This window comes from Strongylocentrotus purpuratus, unplaced genomic scaffold (assembly GCF_000002235.5).
Source record: "Strongylocentrotus purpuratus isolate Spur 01 unplaced genomic scaffold, Spur_5.0 spur5_scaffold_5, whole genome shotgun sequence".
In the NCBI taxonomy this organism is placed as follows: Eukaryota; Metazoa; Echinodermata; class Echinoidea; order Camarodonta; family Strongylocentrotidae; genus Strongylocentrotus; species Strongylocentrotus purpuratus.
In genome coordinates this window covers 18,855,512-18,874,446 of record NW_022145611.1, presented here as the reverse complement: position 1 = coordinate 18,874,446, position 18,935 = coordinate 18,855,512, and the positions used below count along the sequence as shown (strand labels likewise).

Sequence of the window (18,935 nt, the reverse complement as noted above, 5' to 3'; positions counted from 1 at the left end):
GAGGGGGAGGGGGAGGGGGAGAGAGAGAGAGAGGGAGGGGGTGAGAGAGGGAGGGGGAGCAAGAGATGAGACAGAGAGGGGAGAGGGGGGAGGGAGAGAGAGAGAGGGGGAGGGAGAGAGAGAGGGGGAGGGAGAGAGATAGAGAGAGAGATGGAGAGAGAGAAGTGTGTGTGTTGCAGCACATGTCTAGAAAGGCTACATTGTCTACATTGATCACTTGGGTGGATTTGTTTGAGACTTTTTTGCTAGGCTGCCTTTAAATATTTACAATAAAAACCTAGTTATTAGAGAATAAATTTGTACAGTGTATACAAATTGCACTTTTACAATGTTGAAAACCCGTGTGTAACTTCTTACCATCCTTTTTCTAGTCCCCACGGAATAACATGGGCTGACAGATCTTTATCCCATTAATTCATTACAGTAAATAGATTGAGAAGACTTTACATGATGCTGAATTTTGCGTGAAAAGAGAATTCTTAAAAATAAAATAAAAATTGGAGAAATGCATCTAAGCATCTTGTCAATTTCAGTGTAATGGACAAACCTACGAATTTGAACCTTTAAAAAAAATTAATTTCAGACAGTTTTCAGTAAAATTACAAGTCCCGAAACATATATGTTAATGTTTCAGAAAAAATACACTTGGTCTGACATGGACATGAAATAGACGAGACTTTCTTTCTTTTTTAAACTCAGTGAAAATTTTGATTAGTCTGATTAGGGGGTTCATGAATCTAGTTTAGGTGTTAAAAGTTCCACGTCCCATTTGCAGGCAACATCAAATTCTGTAGAACTTTGCAGGAATTATGAATATGTCACATAGGCCATCTGTGAAATTTAAACGTCGGCAGTGTCCTAGTATTCAAATTATGCAAGGAAACCTGCTCACTTTTTAGACTTCAATGTCAGACACTATTGAGTGACTGACTACAATTTTTCTTTGGTATTAACATACCGGCCGGTACATAACATGCGCTGTGAAGGGTACACGAGCATTTGTCTACATCAATAACCCACTTCTAGTTGTAATGGCCAAAATTAAACTGATTGAATTTTTGAGCAGCACAAAACATACTCCATTTGGTACAAGGGTCTGAAAATAAGACTATTTACTAGTAGGATTGCAATCCCTAAAGTCGATTTGACCACTGAACGTCGTTATTTTCCCACAAAAAGACATTTTCAAGCCCTAATTTCGTTTTGAGGGAAGTTCTAAATTAGTATTATCTTGTTTCAAATGCGGGTGGAATTTAACCTTTTCATTTTTTGGGCCTGCTAATGGGACATAGTACCTTTAACAGAAAGCTTTATTGTAAAACAAATTGTATAAATGTCTGTGTCATAGCTAAAGGTGTTGTCGAACAGAAAATTGTGGAAATTAACACTAACCTGGATGAAGGAATTGGAAGCCGGTGTAGGAGCTGGTGAGAGCACAAACCTCAGATCATTTGGACTGTTTGAATCATCATCCACATCAACCATTATCTCTCGCCATCTTGAAGAACTTTTCTGGAACCAGAGAAATGTGAAAATTAGCATTTCAAGGAGCTCGTGAGAGAACAAACCTCAGATCATTTGGACTGTTTGAATCATCATCCACATCAATCATTATCTCTCGCCATCTTGAAGAACTTTTCTGGAACAACAGAAATGTGAAAATTAGCATTTCAAGGAGCTGGTGAGAGCACAAACCTCAGATCATTTGGACTGTTTGAATCATCATCCACATCAATCAAACTACAAGCACTGCATTTTAGTGGATCCCCCCCCCCCCCATTTCCTCAGAAATTAAGAATTTCTTGTAATAATTTTATTATGTGCAAAGTTTATTTGTATAGTTTCCTGAAAAAATGAATTGTGTATGAAAAAAAATGTAATATCTTTGTTTACCTTTCTGTTGGAAATGAAATAAATATGAATATGAATAATATGAATCATTATCTCTCGCCATCTTGAAGAACTTTTAGCATTTCAAGGAGCTGGTAGAGCAGAATCGATGCCATACACCATGATATGCACAAAACAAAATATTGAATATAAAATAAAACACAAAGATGTATATTGAAAATGTTCATATCAGTTTGTTTATTGCAAATATAAATATATATATATTGTTATTAAACTCTATATATGCAATGTTGTTAAAATGATATAAAGTAATAAAGTGCCTCGTATGAGGAAAAGAGAGAAAAAAAAAAATTGAAAATGTTAATTTAAGTTTTGAAATGAAAACCTCAACTAAATGTATGCACATCTGTACTAGCCTTAAAGTGCCGCTCCTACTCCTAATGATGCACTGCAATTAAAACTCAGGAGGTAAAAATGACCTAAAATTAGCCATTACCAGATCTTCCTTCATATACAGTATCCTTCATATACAGCACATTTTACCAAAGCCGGATGCAGTATAAAAACGAAGTGCACTTTATGGAAGTGTCATCAACACATGTCAGAGGTCAACATCATTGTAATACAGATCGTAAAGTCATCTGTTACATGTGGAAAGGAAGTATTGCTCTGGTTAGATATTTACTAATTTTAGGTCATTTTTACCTTCAATTTTAATTGCAGTGCAAGATCATTAGGAGTAGGAGCGGGATAGCAAACGTTAAGTTCACTGTTCACAACTACATTATTATCAAGCCCTTAATGCTAATCTGTACAATTCCTAATTTGTAAGAAACATGCAAGACTTTATTAAATACCTGAAATTTGTGAATTGGTAAGGCATCAAAGAACTCATGTGCAAGGAAGCATGTGAAACCTGGAGAAAAAGAAAAAATAAACAGATCATTCACATTAGATTTTATGAATTACACATCTCCAACATATCTGCATAGAAAGACTGTTCTCAGATTAAAAGCTAAAAATATACTCTATTAATGTTGGGCAATAGTTAAAAGCAGTTGGGGTCGACTCTGCATTATCATGAAATAGGAATCCATTCGCCCCGCACAGTAGCACTTCATAGGTCTCCTTTTTCAATCCTATATAGACTCTAGACACACAAGCATGCATGTGCATGCAAAGGAACAAGTGGTTTCCCAAAACACCCTAGTCTCTTAAGTAATTTTATAATCTTTCAGTAAAATGTTCTGCTATTACAGCATCATCACCTCATTCTGACCTCTTTAGCACCCACCCATGTACAACATGACTGCTGACTTCCAGTAATGATATCGAGCTAGGCGTGGCTTCACCCGGAGCTGCCCCAGCCTAAACACAGTAGATCCTCTCCCTACTACAGCTGACTACAGACTGACTATATAATAATGAGCTTGCTCATCCAAGCTTGTTACATACTGTATTACAAAGAAAACACCTAATTGCTTGCCTAGCAATGCAATATCTATGGGCCTGTTTCCTTAGGTATTTAAAGTTATGCATACTTATAAATCTCTCTGGAAACCTTAGTTACTATTTAATGCACCTGCTATGCATAGTGGTATCTGTATGGAAGGAATCCACTTAGCATACATTAGTTGTTGCTATGTCTGGCAAGCTCTCCGACTGTCAAAAGCAACTTTTGTTCTATAAATAGTAAACAATTCTATTGAATTTGAGTCAGAATAGATGCACTGCACACAAACCTAGGGTGTGATAATCATAATAACAATTCTTCACCCTAGCATAGTCTTTATTCCTCAGACTCCATACTATGAGCAAGCCACTATGAACATGACGGACAAAGAAAGAGGTCAAAATATACAGTTCCTCATTCTACCCTCAACAATTGCTTTGGTAGACAAAGGAACATCTCTTCACAGCTATTATGTAAAAATGTGTAGAACAGGTGTCACATGCATATTCACCTGTTCTACTTATTTTTACATAATAGCAGTAAAGGGATGTTCCTTTGTCTACCACAGCAATTGTTGAGGGTAGAATGGGGAACTGTATATTCTGTCCTCTTTCTTTGTCTGTCATGTTCATAGTAAGAATGGTCACACATTTTTTTCCCTCCTAGTCTAGTTTGACAAGTTTTTTCCAATTGCTGCATTATATGTAATCAGACAGGTATTTTGATGCAGTTATTTGGTGGTCCTAGATTTGAAATGAAGTCAATTAATGAGCTTGTGACCTTTGATTATAGGCTTTTAATCCCCAATTACTTAATCCCTTGAAATAAGTTAATTCAGGAAGTGGCATAGCAACAAGTGCACATGTCCCCCCCCCCCCCAACCAAATTATAATAATAAAAAAGGGGGAAAATAAAGTAAATATTTAATAAACAAAAGAGAGATATGAAGGGAGAAGTGGAGGACAATGTATAACAAAACAAGTGATAGGACCCTCCAACATGCCACCCCCCCCCCCAATAAACCACCAGCCCTTCTAATCCCTATTTCATACACCTATTAAGATCAGTAAAATCAGAGGCAGCTCAAGGGGGGGGGGGTTTAATCCCCCAAATTTCTAATAAGCAGACAAAAAGAAAAGGGGTCCAGACCCCCATGCCCCCCCCCCCTTTGCCCATAGATCTGCCACTGCAACCCAAATGTGAGGGTTCCTAAACTCCTGGACACATGCAACGCCACTGTTAGTGGGTATGCAAACAAAAATCAAATTCAATCTATATTTAAAGAAGGCTTACCATTTGGAACTTGAGAAAGACTTGTGTACCAGGAGACAGGAATACCCCCCTTGACCGATGCTGACCTGTACGGTATGCCATCTACGATCCCACCACTGACCTCCTCCTTTAACCTCTGCTGGTGACCTGTGAGTGTCTTGTGCTGGACATCACTCATGCCAGGACTCACTTCGACAAGATGAAGGCTCAGGGTGTCCAGGGGAAGCTGAGGAAACTGCTTGAAGACCTGGGGGGCGTTTCACAAAACTTGTCATCAGTGACAAATGACAGTTTTTGTTTATATAAGCTACTGAAATCCTTGCTTCTGATTGGTTGTCAACAGATTTGTCACTGATTTTTGACATTTGACATTGAAAAAAAGCTTTGTGAAATGGGTCCCTGTACTGAGAAATGATTTGTTGACACAGCATCAAATTGGTAATTATTTGCTATTATCATACTTGGTGTACATTTACAAAATACATATACAAAATACTTTAATTGGAAACAGACAAAATCTATTTTTTTAATTTAATAGTGTGGTGGTGATCTCATTGTTGGAAGAAATTTTCTCTCCTGCTTGTGACAAAATGAGGGCTTCAATTTTAACTCATAGAGAGAAAAACATTTGTTTTATTTCTAATTGTACGCATACTTTCATAAACTCATCTTGCTGCTACAGATACATTTTAAGATAAGTTTTTGAGGGCTTAATCCCTGGTTGGGGCTTTAAAGTGTACCAATCACAAGTACACACACCATGCAACAATTAATTTGCACTGTATGCAAGGGTTTCCATCTCTGTATACAATTCAAAATATAAAATTCAAATGTATATTACTTTGAATACACTTTTAGTAAAAACTCTCTCTCAATAAAAGCGACTAGTAGGACTTGCCTTGAATAAATACAAATTCTGACTTGGGTTCCAATCCAAGCTCGGGGTCTTATGGTATCCTTCATTTCCTCAAAAAATGCAAGATTTTGATTTCATACATTCTATCTGTACACAAACTATTTTTTCAGGTGACTGGTATACTTTATATACATCTCCTTAGAAATCTAGCAATCTGATTGGAGTCATGATTTTAGCCATTCCCGTAAAGAAACGAACATTGCCAGTACAGGTAAATAGTTCATGAGTGAGATTCCCGCAAAAATCCGGGTACTGGGAAAATATTTAAAAATATGCTGTGATCCCCATTGATTTACGTATTAAAACTTACTTGGTGCGAGCGCGGATACCATACAGTGCTTTTTGCCTGCAATTCCAAAATGATTGTAACATTCAATCATTGTCATTGTCATTGTCAGTCATATTTCCAGCTAAGATTAACAGACAGTGTCTCAGATTTTCCAGGATGCTTTAACCAATCTTCACTCAAGAAAAGGATAAGGTAAGAATTCTTGGTAGATTTTTGTGTCAATTCGGTATATGAAAGACATATCGACTGCTTTAATATTTGAGGCCTGGCTGTTGGCGCTCGGGGACCTTGAGCCTATATAAAACAGCCAGACCTCTCATAACAGTCAATATATCGATATTATCAAATATCCTTACCCTGAGTACGTCATCAGCTAGGGTGCCTCTTCCAGGACCAAGCTCCACCAGCTGCAGTGGTCTAGGGCATCCTAGTCTAGACCATTCATGGATGATCCACAATGCTATCAACTACAAGAAAGAGAAAACAAAAACAGAAGGGATATCAGGCAATTTGGAAAGGCAGATTACATTATCCTTTATCCTTAAATTAATAAGACATAGAATAAGAATAAGGTTCAGATAACCCGGGCTATTCTTAGCCTAGCTAGCCAAGGATAGCCCGGGCTAAGAAATTAGGCTATCGGCTCATGCTTTCACACCTGACAGGTTAGCACCGCAATTTCAGCGCTAACCCTACTTGGCAGCAGGGTCAGCTTAGCCCAGGAATTTGCTGTGCTAACACACTTTCAAAAAACCAGGTGTGAACACAGACATTTCTGTAATGAATTTCTTCCAAAATGACATAAGAATGAGAAAGTTCACAAAGTACTTAATTATAATACTCACATTGATATGAATGTAAGAGCAGAAAGCTAAGAATAATTGGTGCCGGTTTGAGGTGAATAAAGCTGATAAATGCATGTAGACCCTTGGAAAACTCACAATCTATGTGGATTAGTGAAACAAAGAAATAAAATACTTCACTTAATACCTCTCCAAACATCTGACTGATCTCTGGTGAAGTAATGAAGTCTCCTCTCTCGCCAAATACATCTCCTTGCATGTAGTAACCCTAGAGAATATAGAAAGGAATAGTGTTGATGGTGATACTTATTTCCAGTGAAGAAAAAGAAAGGGAGTAAATACAAAACCTTTTGAATGAGAATTGAAATACTTGTAAATTTTGTTTGAAATTTTGTGTACCGGTAAAGTGTGGATCATCTTTTAAATTTCACCGACACCTATGCTGATTACACCAAATGTATACTAGGAACAGAAATAACATATTTGCAAGGAAAATATGCACAAGTGCGGGGGCTCTGGAAAAATTAGCCCCGGAAATGCGCAAAAGAGCCCCCGAAAATCAGAAAAGAGCCCCTCTTAATTTGCATAGAGTTCAATGCAAAACAAATTTTAGAGTGTTAATTTCATGCAGGCAAGCTTGAAAAGTAGCCCCCGAAAAAAAGATATTAATTTTTTCCCTGAAGTGCGGAAATAATGACACTGCAAACAGAGTATGCAATATGGGTATGGGCAGGGCCCCAAGACCATATATTGTCTGTTGAGCTGTGACACACTTCATGACACATTAATTATGCATGCACTAGATACCTGGCAGAGGTCAACAACATGGCTCTCACTTTTGCTAGATATTGGGGAAACAGTAATGTGATGACTTAAAATGTTGATGGTGAATGATATATATAAAGCCTCATCTCACACAATTTATAAAGTAATACATAACTTTAATTCGTTTTAGAATTTTCGAGCAGAAACAGGCTCTGCTGTGAGAGGTTTACAATCAGCTTTGACCAGTTACGGGCCTAAAACAGTTATTACAAACAGATTATTGCTAGTCTATAACAACTCCTGCTCAATACAGTTTATAATGAATATGGCACAAGTTTCTGTTATAAATTGCATCAAGCCTATCTTATCCTAAACTTTCACAGAAAGAAAAAAAATTGATTTCTTCATGCATACCCCGACAGGACTTGTAAGGACTTCTTTCATATAGTCTGCTACTGTGATGGCACCTAACGTACGGATGCGCTGCTTGAGCCCCTCCATCACCACATTCTCCTTTGCGACTGCTGCACTGCTACCATGGCAACGTGTACATGTTGTCCTCCAATGCCGAGACGAGCGCAGTCTTGGTAACAAAGGTTCCCTTGCCTTTTGAATAATACCTAAAATGACATAAACCATATTCATACCACTTAGGAAAGAAAAAATGTACCAAAATTAGTTGAAGAAATGAAAAAAACCTATCTGTTGTCAAATAAGAACATTTTGCATACAAAACAAACATTTAATATCACAGCATATACCGACGAAGGGGTGCGGGCGGGCCCACGTGCGTGAATGCAATTGTATTTGTAATTGTGCAGCGGTTTGCGTGAAACCTGTGAGAAAGTGTTTATTTTGTCTTCGTTTTTTGGAAAAATTTCTCCCCCAAAATAAGAAAATTGACACGAAAAGGCAAGAAATATTAACGATTTTATAACATGACCATTATTTAAACAATTGATGAAGATTAAGTTGATGTTTTGGTATGTTTCAGTAGGGTATCTGCACACCAGAGTTACGGGTCAAAACTGGATACGAAAGTACACTAGTATACAAATATTGACTGCTCATGAGGATGATGGTGGGAACTATCACTCCCAAGGCCAAGGTGGTGTTCACACCGGCCCTTCTATCATCCCCGAGGCGGAGCCGAGGGGGTGATAGAAGGGCCGGTGTGAATACCACCGAGGGAGTGGTAGTTCCCACCATCATCCGATTACAGAGCAGTCCATATTTGTTTTATATACCTCATCCTTTTTATTGATTCATGATTAGTTCTAGCTGTATGTCGAGATCTAGCTCTAAAAAACAGGAAACGAGATCAAGAGGAATTCACTCACCAGAATAAGAAAAATCCAACATCAAGTCAAAATTAAAGGCAAGATCAAGAGTATTGAATTCCTACGCGCTGCGCGTAACCGTGCGCGCGATTGCGGTAGCCTAGCAACTCAAAAAATTTGTGTGCGCAACTAAGTCGCAGGAGGGGTTAGGCCTTAGGGGTCCTATCCCAGGGTTTGATAGTAGCTATCAAACCCTCTGACGTAATGATACTTGATAGATCGAAATGCTCTTTGACATGTGATATAGTTTTGACCAATCAGTGAATGACAATCTATGTATGAGGTATATAAATAAATCTAGCTAATTTAGTACATCATTCATATCATGACTCATGTCTCATGAGTCATGAGAATTGAGATGTAACTTAGACGACTAGTTACTGTACGTCTACTCTAAATAGAATTGTCTAAATAAAAGTGCGATCTCACCAACTCTATTAACAAAGTCCCTGTAACCTCTGGCGAACTGTTGTCGAAAAGCTATAGACCTAAACATGATTTCCCTGCCTGAAAGTGAAAATAATGTCAGTTTCTCTTCTTCTGCATCGATGTCAACAACAACATAGCACAGTCAACGGTTAAATTAAGCCCCGCCCCTCTACCAGCCAAATGTGTTAGTCTTTCACATGCATACTACTGCATTGTAAATAGAAAGATAGAAATGGAAAATATACCATCAAATTGACAAAATTCAGTATACATGTAAAACTGTTTTATTGTTGATGATTTAACTTATTTTTTAATGAAACAAAGAGATTAGAAATCATTATACGGCAAACTACAGTTACATTTTAAATCATTTCACTTCGCTTATTAATCCCTTGGACTCGAAGAAAAACTAATTCTTTTTCTTACTGCAAGATGGCTGCGCCCTGTGATCAATGGAATTCCAGAGAGTTGATTCCTCCACCCACTAATTTCCTGAGAATTAACTTAACAAGATTGAAAGATGGTAATAAGTAGCATTTTTATTAATTTAGTGGTTTATTTTATTACATGTTATGTAAGGTTACAGAACGAATGCTTGTGAACTATTCTGCATTTATAAATGCGAGTCCCACATGTTGATTTTTGTGTTCGTGAAACTAAAGTAGATCTAAATTGTGTAAGTTATGAATTATGCCTTTGAGCTTTGTGGAATATATAAAAGCTCTTTAAACTTTTGACTTTAGTAATGAATCCCAATAGTAGACTCAATCATTGTGTAAGTGTTACATTAGTGTTACATTACATATCCGACACAATATAATCTACTTTTTATAGACCTCTAGATCTATCATCTAGACCTCTATCATAAAAATGTTCACTCCAAACTGTTCATGCTCAATTTGCCTAAAGTGTAATTGGTTATTTGAATTAACATCTTAAATATTTATCTTTCACGATTGAAATTCAGTAACTGGCCATTAAAATCATTATTTTATTTATTTCTCCTTTTTTAGGTGAGCATTCACACTCCAATGATTGTTTGAAAGCTACATTACATTCCATTTACAATGGCAAGGATCTCAATGGTTCACTGCTGAAAGGGGAGCTAGTCACACTCTCTCGTTTCCTCTACAAAAATAAGAATTCCCAAAGGAGCTGGAAATTGTATGGACTACTTGTGAAGGTAATTATAACAGTCTGAAAACTAGAAATTGAATTTAAATTGTAAAAGAGAAACCCGGTAACACTGTAATATAAAAATATAAATGAAAGTCTTATGAACAGAAAAGTTGCTAAGGCATAAATGCGCAAACAATGGACAACGAATTGTAATTTATAGGAATGTAGTATCATCAGCAGCATAACAGAGCACATTTTCTTCCTTCAAATGGGTAGAATGATTCCAGTCTTTAGATATATCAGAAGGCCATTGCCAAATAGTACCTATTTTGCATCACAGTTGTTTACTTTGTATGCTTACACCAAACAATGGAGGTTGACGTTATAATGGAGTTTTATACATGATTGTGTACCTCAGATACACCATCAAGACTGACATAAGACCAAACAAACAAATTCATCACCCTCAGTGGCCAAAATTCAGTCAGTTTGGATTCGGCGTTAAGTCGGTTTTGGCGTGTGACTGAGATATAATGAGTGATGTGAATGAGGTTTTGTTTCTCATTCCAAATTTGCCTGTCAGAAAAATGTGTTATTCCTTGTGACATCACTCTGACATATTCTATATCACATTATTACAGTTGAAAAAATGTCTGGAAAGATTAGCAGAGACTACAATACACTCCTATGCAGGCACTATGCTATCAGCTTGGGATAGGTAAGTTCACCAAGTACAGAGGCGTAGTTACAAAAGGCACAGGGGATGGGTTCTCCCCTCCCTCTAAACAAATGGCCCCCCGAAAAACAACAGACAAACAAAGGAGAAAGGAAATGTGAAAAGTAGATACTTTGACCCATCCCACACCCACAGCCTACCCTAATAGCATTAGGAAATTATAAGTTCACACCCCCCCCCCCCCTCGTATTTGCCAGCACCCCATCAGTGTCTGGACCCATGCTATGGCACTAGCTAAATAGGGTGTACTAGATTTTTTTTTTTATTTTTTTTTTATTTGGTACTTAATTTAACAGAGGGTGAGAAGTTTAGGATACACAATTTTGAATCAAACTATGTTGTAATCTTTCATTAACATAATTTAAAGTAGGAATATGAATTTATTTTTATGTAAAAATACATCCAACCAATATATTTGTTAGTTGAAGGTTTTTCTCTCTCTCTCTGTTTTTTACTCTCAAACTCTCCATGTCCCTCTATGGTTTTCTCTGTCAATATCTCCTACTTCTGCCTCTCTTCCTCTCTATCTTCTTCTTGCCATCTTTCCTTCCCCCCCCCCCCCCTCATTTCCTTTCTCATTTCTGCCTCATAGTTCCCTTGAGCCATCGACCCCTGTAACCAGTTTTCCAAGTAGGCAAATGCTGGAGTACTTATGTGTGAGTCTCCAAGGATGTGCCAAGCTCTGTATCTTCCTAGCATCTCTGTGTGAGCAAGCTGCACTGTATCCTTTATTATCATCATGGTGGTAATAATAATGATAATAATAATAATTCTTGTTTACCCTGGCTAGCCTCATCAGTAATTAATACTGTTCTTCCTGAGGGCCATGCAATCCCATTATTACCCTGGCTTTAGCCAAGCTGCCATGAAAAGGCGCTCAAGCATTCAAGGAATGTCTTCCTACCCGGTACCCATTTACCTCACCTGGGTGGAGCGTGGCAAATGTAGATTAATGTCTTGTCACAAGACATTAGTGCTGCTACAGGGATTCAAACCCTGAACCTCGTGATTCACGGTCCAGAGACTTATCCACTGGACCACTCTGAAAATGATTTTCTTAACCTTGTGATAAACAGCATCATGATAGAGACTATACATAGTGGGATGTTCCTGAGCAGCAACCTAGTCTTCCTGGCCATTGTCAGTCGTGTCAGGTGGGTGACCCAACATCTGGGCCCTGTTTCATAAAACTTGATATCAACAACAAGTTACAAGCTACTGTTATAAGCTACTGAAATCATGGCATCTGATTGGCTGAGAGCAAATTTGTCATAGAAATTTAGCATTTGTTATAAATAAAAAGTTTTATGAAACAGGCCCCTGCTCATGCGACAAGTGCTTCAGGCTTTATTTTGTCACAGATATAGGATCAGGGTTAGAGTTAGGAATGCAATTTGGTTTTAGGTTAGGTTTTGGGGGTAGGGTTAGTGTTAAGTCTAGGACTGATGTATATGTTTTGGTTTGGTTAGGAAATTGATGCAGAGCACTTGTTACAAGAGCAGGTTTCATGCATTCAACTGTCGGGTAAGATTACATATTTTCTTACCCTGTATATCCTCATCCTAGTGTTTATATTTATATATATATATATATATATATATATATATATATATATGGTATATATATGGTATATATATATATATATATATATATATATGGTATATATATGGTATATATATACCATACTAGCAAACTGAATACATTTAGTTACTTACATGTATCTATATATTGGTATAGTTAATTTAATGACACAAATAACTAATGAATTATCTATGGGTTCCTATCAGTTGAAAGATGGTAAGCGCTTTATAAGTACCGTTTTTATTATTATTTTATTATAATTATCATTTTGAAAGACGGCCTATTGCTGTGATATAATTTGCTTCTTGTTTCATCAGGCCTTGCTGACCGATAACGTTTTCTCAGTATCATTTTCTGAACATGTCAAAACTTCTAGAATGGCCTAGGGTCTAGAGGAGATTCATTGGTAAAACGTTATGACAATTACATATTACTTGTAAATTACATACTATTGGGTGTGCCGGGAGGACAGAATGGCTTGATTGTGTAACATCAAGTCCACTTCCTGACATTATAGCAAACATTTCTTTTTTTTGTTCATCTCTTTGCAGAGTCTTGATTTGTAATTTCTACAAATCGGCAGTGGGATGGTATGATAATCTCATAGCAGTGAGGTCTTCTTTGCCCTCTACAAATTCTGAATGGGTAAGCTGTACATTTTAAACTTAGCCACCTGTCCACTAACTCATTTTCATTAGATAGAATACATGATAATTTCTTTTTTTAAAGATTGGAATTTAACTTGGCATACATTTCATACACTTGATGAAATATCATTAGGCACGTTAGCTATAGAGTTGCACCTACATGAACCTAGTCTTTTCTTGTCACAATGATGGTAATCACACATTTATAAATAGGGATTGTAGTAAAGAATTGGTTAATATTCTCCTGTCTAATCCATATCATGCTATTTATTTTTAAAAAGTATGATCTTCATGAACCATTGTGAGTGAGTTTAGGTTAGTAAAGAATTGAGACTTTGGAGAAAGATCATTCTGTGTATTTTAATTGTCCTATATTGGTCATATACAGGTATATATATAATTACTTTCATAATCCTTCAGGCTTATTTGTTTTTGTAAGAGCAGACATTGCTTGGTATCATCATTTTACGCTGAATATTGAAATCCATATCTTGATTGCTTCACTACACAGCTTCTCAAAGACACCCAGCTTCCCTCATCCCTGACAGAATGGCTAGGAAACGAGGCTACAAGACTTGCCTTAGATGTCACAAGGTATCCCACTATACTTCTTTTTGTAGAAGAGGGCACTACGTATAGCTCTAGACATAATCATGCACATACAGTGCCTTGACAGTATCATAACAGTAGGCTGTAAACTGATTTGTGTATGAGAAATGTTGGACTGGTTTTATTAGTCCATTAAACTTTTCTTTAGGACGTCTTTTATTTGTCCACATGATTTTATTTTATTTGTTTATTATGCAAGCAGATATTCTTTCATGTTCAATTCATGCTTATCTAGTTTACACAATAATTTCCTGTTATATTATTCAAATTGTAAAACACATAGCCAGGTGAAACATGGCATGTAAAACACAGAGCATAGCATTCACAAGTCTACTACTTGGTATTTTTGCTTATGTTTGGTTGGCCCCAAAAAAGGGGGAAAAAAGAAGAAAATCAGTAATCAATAATCGCTCCTATTTTATATCATTGCATTGAATTAATTCGCAGAATAAACATGCTTTAATAACGCTGTAATTTTCATATTGGTAGCTCAAAGAATGCTTCTGATGCCAGTCTGCTGGACAGGCTCTTCGATACTAGTCTAGAGGTCAGTATGGACACGGGAGACGGAGGAGAGAGGGAGGTCACTGCAGTCAGTCAGCTATCAACAAATACAGCTGTAACAATACCAGATCTTGGAGGTAAATTTGTCAACTGTTGGGAAGGGCGATTCTGTACGATGTATCCCATACAACGTATGACTTTTATAGTACCCCTCCGGACAACAACTGCTCAAATGATTCCCCTGGGACAGTTATCTGGACAACTTATCAAGTTATTTCATTTTTTTAAAATGAAAATATCTTGATGTGATGATTGAGTGATAATGGTTTTCTTGGTATCACTATCATTATTCCATAGTCATGTCATATCGAGAGGTTTTTTTGTTGAACATTTCTATAAATTTCATTCCATTTAGTTTTTGTTTTAGTATCCTATAAGTTGAAGCAGCCACATTGCCTGCAGATCAAGAGGAAATAGGAATTACATTCTACCTAAATGCTATAACACATTTGGCTTTGCTCCAGGAGATCCACTACCATACTCTTAACCAGAGATTCATTGAACCTACTTTCCTTCTGATTAACCCATCAAGGACTAAGTCCAATTTAACTTACATTTGCCAATGGAGAAGCATGTTGAGTGAACGTTTCATTGTCACCAATGGGTTAAAGAGGTGATGTATGTTTGTAGTGTATCAGAGCAGAGGGGCAAAAAAAAGCTAATGATTTATTTCTGAACCTCACAGTATTGATTTTGTGGTTTTAAAACTTCAGAAACGCCATTAATTCACTTCTAATTTACGACTGTTGTGTGAGGTCAAAGGGTATGTTGATTATTTGAAAGGGTGAAATAACAGCCAATAAAACAAACAGATAAACCTGTCCGATGAACTAGGATACCGTGCCACGTACAGGACATCCTTTTCAGCATGCCAACATAATCAAAAGGGAGGATATTAATATTTATGTAATGCATAAGGACTTAATGATTATTACCCCCTGTGCCTGATCAAAGTCTCTATGACTCCGCAAATATTTAAAAGTGCACCCATTTACTGTAAACCAAAATCATTTTCAAACATGAAAAGCAGAGTAATGCAGAAAGAAGATATGCCATGCAACTCGTTGATTCCTATGTCCTGAACTTTTAATATGCATACACAGAAATTAAAGGATGTTTTTGTTTGTTTGTTTTGTCTTTTTTGGGGGGGGGGGGTTTATACAGTCAAATGACCACCTGTCTACAACAAGCACATTTTATGTTTCCCTTGAAAATGGTTTCTCATTGAAACATGTACTAAAGGAAGCTGTCTACAAAGACCACTTTTTGCGTTTCCCTTGGGCGGTCGCTGTAGACAGGTTTGACTGTATAAAGATTAAAATGCACAACGACAATTTTGTCAAAGAAAGATTTTTGGGGATAACAATATTAATCAACATTTTTTCTTCGCAAATTATCAGTCAGGGTTTGTTATTCTTTAAAAAAAAGTGGAGTAAGTAGAAGCTGAATGTTCTTCAGTTGGGAGGAATAATATGTATCCATAAAGATGAGTAAAAAAAGAGAGTTGATCATATGAAAAACAGTTTGATATCTTATAGTTTTTCCCCTGTGTGAAACAGTACAATTTATCAATTCATAATATAAAAAATTGAATTGTAGATAACCTCTATGTTAGGGGATACCATGTCATTCCTGTTGTGATAGACATTTGACATGTCCATCCAAAGTTTGAGATGAGAGAGCCCATTATTTTCCCACACTTCTATCTAGATGTATGTTTATTTCTTTCCTATGCAGAAAAATTGAGTCGAGCAGACTTGGCCTCATTGGTGATGGCAAGAAGTAAGCAGGGATATAATCCTCAAGTCTCACCAAGAAAACAAGATGGAGCATCCAAGAAAGGGAAGGTGAATGACAGAATGACATCACCCAGAAAGAGAAGGAGAACAAAAGCGCGTAGATCATGGCATCATACAGAGGAAGGACAATCTCCAAAGGTTGTGAAGCAGAAGCTAAAAGTAAAAGGATTTGGCTCAAAATTAGGATGGCCTACAAAGAAGTTTAATATTGGCTCAGTTCCTAGGTACGGTCATTTGACAGATAATATATTTACTGGCAGTTCAAAGACACAAAAAAGATCTCGGAACAGAAGCAAGCCAAAGGGATTGGCAAGCTCCATTCTAACCGCTATGACAGTTCAGAGAGGTAAAGTTTGTAGAAGAACTTCTGTAAGCCAGAGGTTAGGGAGTTCTTCTTACTTTCGACGTAGCTTGTCTTCGGAGAGTACATCATCAAATCACTTGGATGCCATCCAAAACCCTGAGAGAGGCAAGAGGCTACAGCAGCATATCACTAAGGTAAAGCAGAGAAAGAAGAGAAGTAGGTCCGGGGATAAAAGCAGTGATTGGAATAGTCTAGTCATCAAGAATACTGCTGTGTCCAGTACTCCTAGCTCAGCAATCCACACTGCTGCAGGTCCTTCGCACAATTCAGGAAATGGTTATCGTAGGGATCATCCAGAATTGTTCAGTTCTTCACCCAGTCACATCTCAACCTTGAACAGAGGAAGACAAACAAAAGCAAGCATGTCTTCTATCACCCAGCCATCTGCAGTGGATACCACAAGCTACAGAGGCAGACATTCAGCGCACCAAACAAGAAACAAACCAAAAGCATCAAGTAATATAGCCAAAGAGCAAGGTCTTCCAGACAGCATGTTGCCTTCCAGCAGGTATGAGCCATCTAAAGTCAGCACAGTGCAAGGCTCTACATCAAAGTCAGCGGGAACAGTAAGCATGCTGGGTACGGAGCCTAAACTTACTAAGAAGCGAAAAATTGTGAAAAGATTGAAGAAGTTGAAACAGACGTTCCTAGGGAAGAACAGAGCTGTAGGTAGAATGCAAACTGTACCAGACAGTACACTGTACTATGCAAATCAAATGAGCATCCCAAGAAACGGTCCAATGCGGATTCCACAGCATCAGCAGTACGACCTTCCTCACTTTGGGGATCAACGTCAGCATCATCATCACCAATACAGCATGGAGCAACATGATCACCATAGCAACAAGCAGTGGAAGCATGTTGATTACAGTGATCACCACGGTCACCAACAAGTACAATTATTACCAAATGTCAGACACAATTTGAGTCACAAGATATTCAAAAGGAAGGGACAGAAGAGTCACGAAACTTTAATACCCAAGCAAGAATTGGTAGTTGATCAGAATAAGGGAAACAATAAAGACAAGGGATATACCAACCATGATATGGATTCCATATTTTCAAGTCTGCTTTGATCATAGACAAACAGGGCTCTCAAAGGTAACATGATGTTACAACTTGTGCTCCGGCAATTTCTAACTCAAGTTGAATTCCTGGCTTTAACTCAGGACCAAATATTTTATCTAACCCTAATCAAGCTATCCCTAAACTACTTGTAAAACCCAGTCGCTACTCATCTCTGATTTTTGCTCGAAAATACTTGAAAATTGAAAGGGTGACTAAGTAAAACGTAATTAACTTTGTATCAAATGTACCTGTAATCACTAATGTAGTTATCTTGGACTTTCATGAAAATGATGACATTGAAATGCAAGTGAATCAACGTCTCTATTTTTTTAGGCCTAATCAAGATTTCTATCAAGAAAGGCATTATTTCAAAGAAAGCTGGAACATCATCGTCAAAATTTCAGTGGTTATGGAAATGAAAATAAAATCATTAGATATATTCTAGAGAAGTATGTTATGGAAACAGTAGATATCAACCTAACATTCAAACTATGTTATTGGTGTAATTGTGTACCTTACAAGTCTGTTTGCCTCTTTTTCCCTGGTAGATACTGCTGGCATAATTTTTGTTTTCTTCAATTTGTCTATTCACTTCAATTTGTCTATTCACTTCATGTTAAGATGGCCAATTTAGAACCTCAACCTGAACCTCATTATCTATTGGATTAAACTGATATGAAAGGGTTTCAAGATTAATTATCATACACTTTGGATCACAACAAATCTGAGAAAGTTATTTTGTAACTTTTTTCTAACTTTCATAACTTGAGAATCATTAATGGAATTTTAAAAACTATGAGAATAGAAATATGATTTCACAGTATTTTGAATTAAAAGGGTTCATAGCCTATACATGTAGTTGTAAAATAAACATACTTTGTTCAAGCTATAGCTTACAAGAACTATTGAAGCAATTAATCTTAAGCAAATTTTACTATAGTAAATATAAGCTTAGTATTTAACCCTTTAATTGCTCCATTTTTCAGAGAATCTAAGAAATAAAATATTGTCTGTTTGGAATAAGAAATGCCCAGTCACAAAATTTAAACTAGTCTTACAGAATAGTGAAAGCTGGAATGAAAACATGTACCAAACCAAACGGGGAATCCTCCATTTGCAGTAGTACATACTTGTTTTATTTCATTATTATGTATCCTGAATATATGTATCTTGATTTATCATACTAGTAAGCATCCATGCATTATGTCCACAAGTGAGAGAATATAGGGACATTATTTATATTCACAATTGCCAATATAGCTTTGAGCTAATACCAGAGATGAAAAGTGTAGGAAAATCATGATTCATAGAATAAAATGTAAGACATGTA

At 36.9% G+C, this 18,935-nt stretch overlaps 2 protein-coding genes across 3 annotated transcripts in view; one reads left to right on the top strand and one right to left on the bottom strand.

The window, feature by feature from the left end:
- Positions 1-9,293, bottom strand: part of LOC575699 (protein arginine methyltransferase NDUFAF7, mitochondrial) — a 39,260-nt gene extending 29,967 nt beyond the window's left edge. The window contains exons 1-8 of one of the 2 annotated variants that reach the window (XM_030999297.1): positions 9,119-9,293; positions 7,764-7,969; positions 6,772-6,852; positions 6,138-6,248; positions 4,598-4,823; positions 2,709-2,767; positions 1,569-1,639; positions 1,393-1,441 (exon numbers count right to left, since the gene is read on the bottom strand). In XM_030999297.1, the coding sequence (XP_030855157.1) occupies positions 1,393-1,441; positions 1,569-1,639; positions 2,709-2,767; positions 4,598-4,823; positions 6,138-6,248; positions 6,772-6,852; positions 7,764-7,969; positions 9,119-9,185 (870 nt within the window). In that variant the 5' untranslated portion in view covers positions 9,186-9,293. Of the gene's footprint in view, positions 1-1,392; positions 1,513-1,568; positions 1,640-2,708; positions 2,768-4,597; positions 4,824-6,137; positions 6,249-6,771; positions 6,853-7,763; positions 7,970-9,118 lie in introns of both variants that reach the window. The other variant, XM_776085.4, reaches the window with a different exon arrangement.
- Positions 9,294-9,542: 249 nt separating this feature from the next.
- Positions 9,543-18,935, top strand: LOC763820. The gene is made up of 9 exons (XM_011684293.2): positions 9,543-9,641; positions 10,132-10,301; positions 10,879-10,955; positions 11,566-11,694; positions 12,050-12,127; positions 13,106-13,199; positions 13,713-13,795; positions 14,300-14,451; positions 16,112-18,935. The coding sequence occupies exons 1-9, from the start codon at positions 9,551-9,553 to the stop codon at positions 17,611-17,613; spliced, it is 2,376 nt and encodes a 791-aa protein (XP_011682595.2). The 5' UTR covers positions 9,543-9,550; the 3' UTR covers positions 17,614-18,935.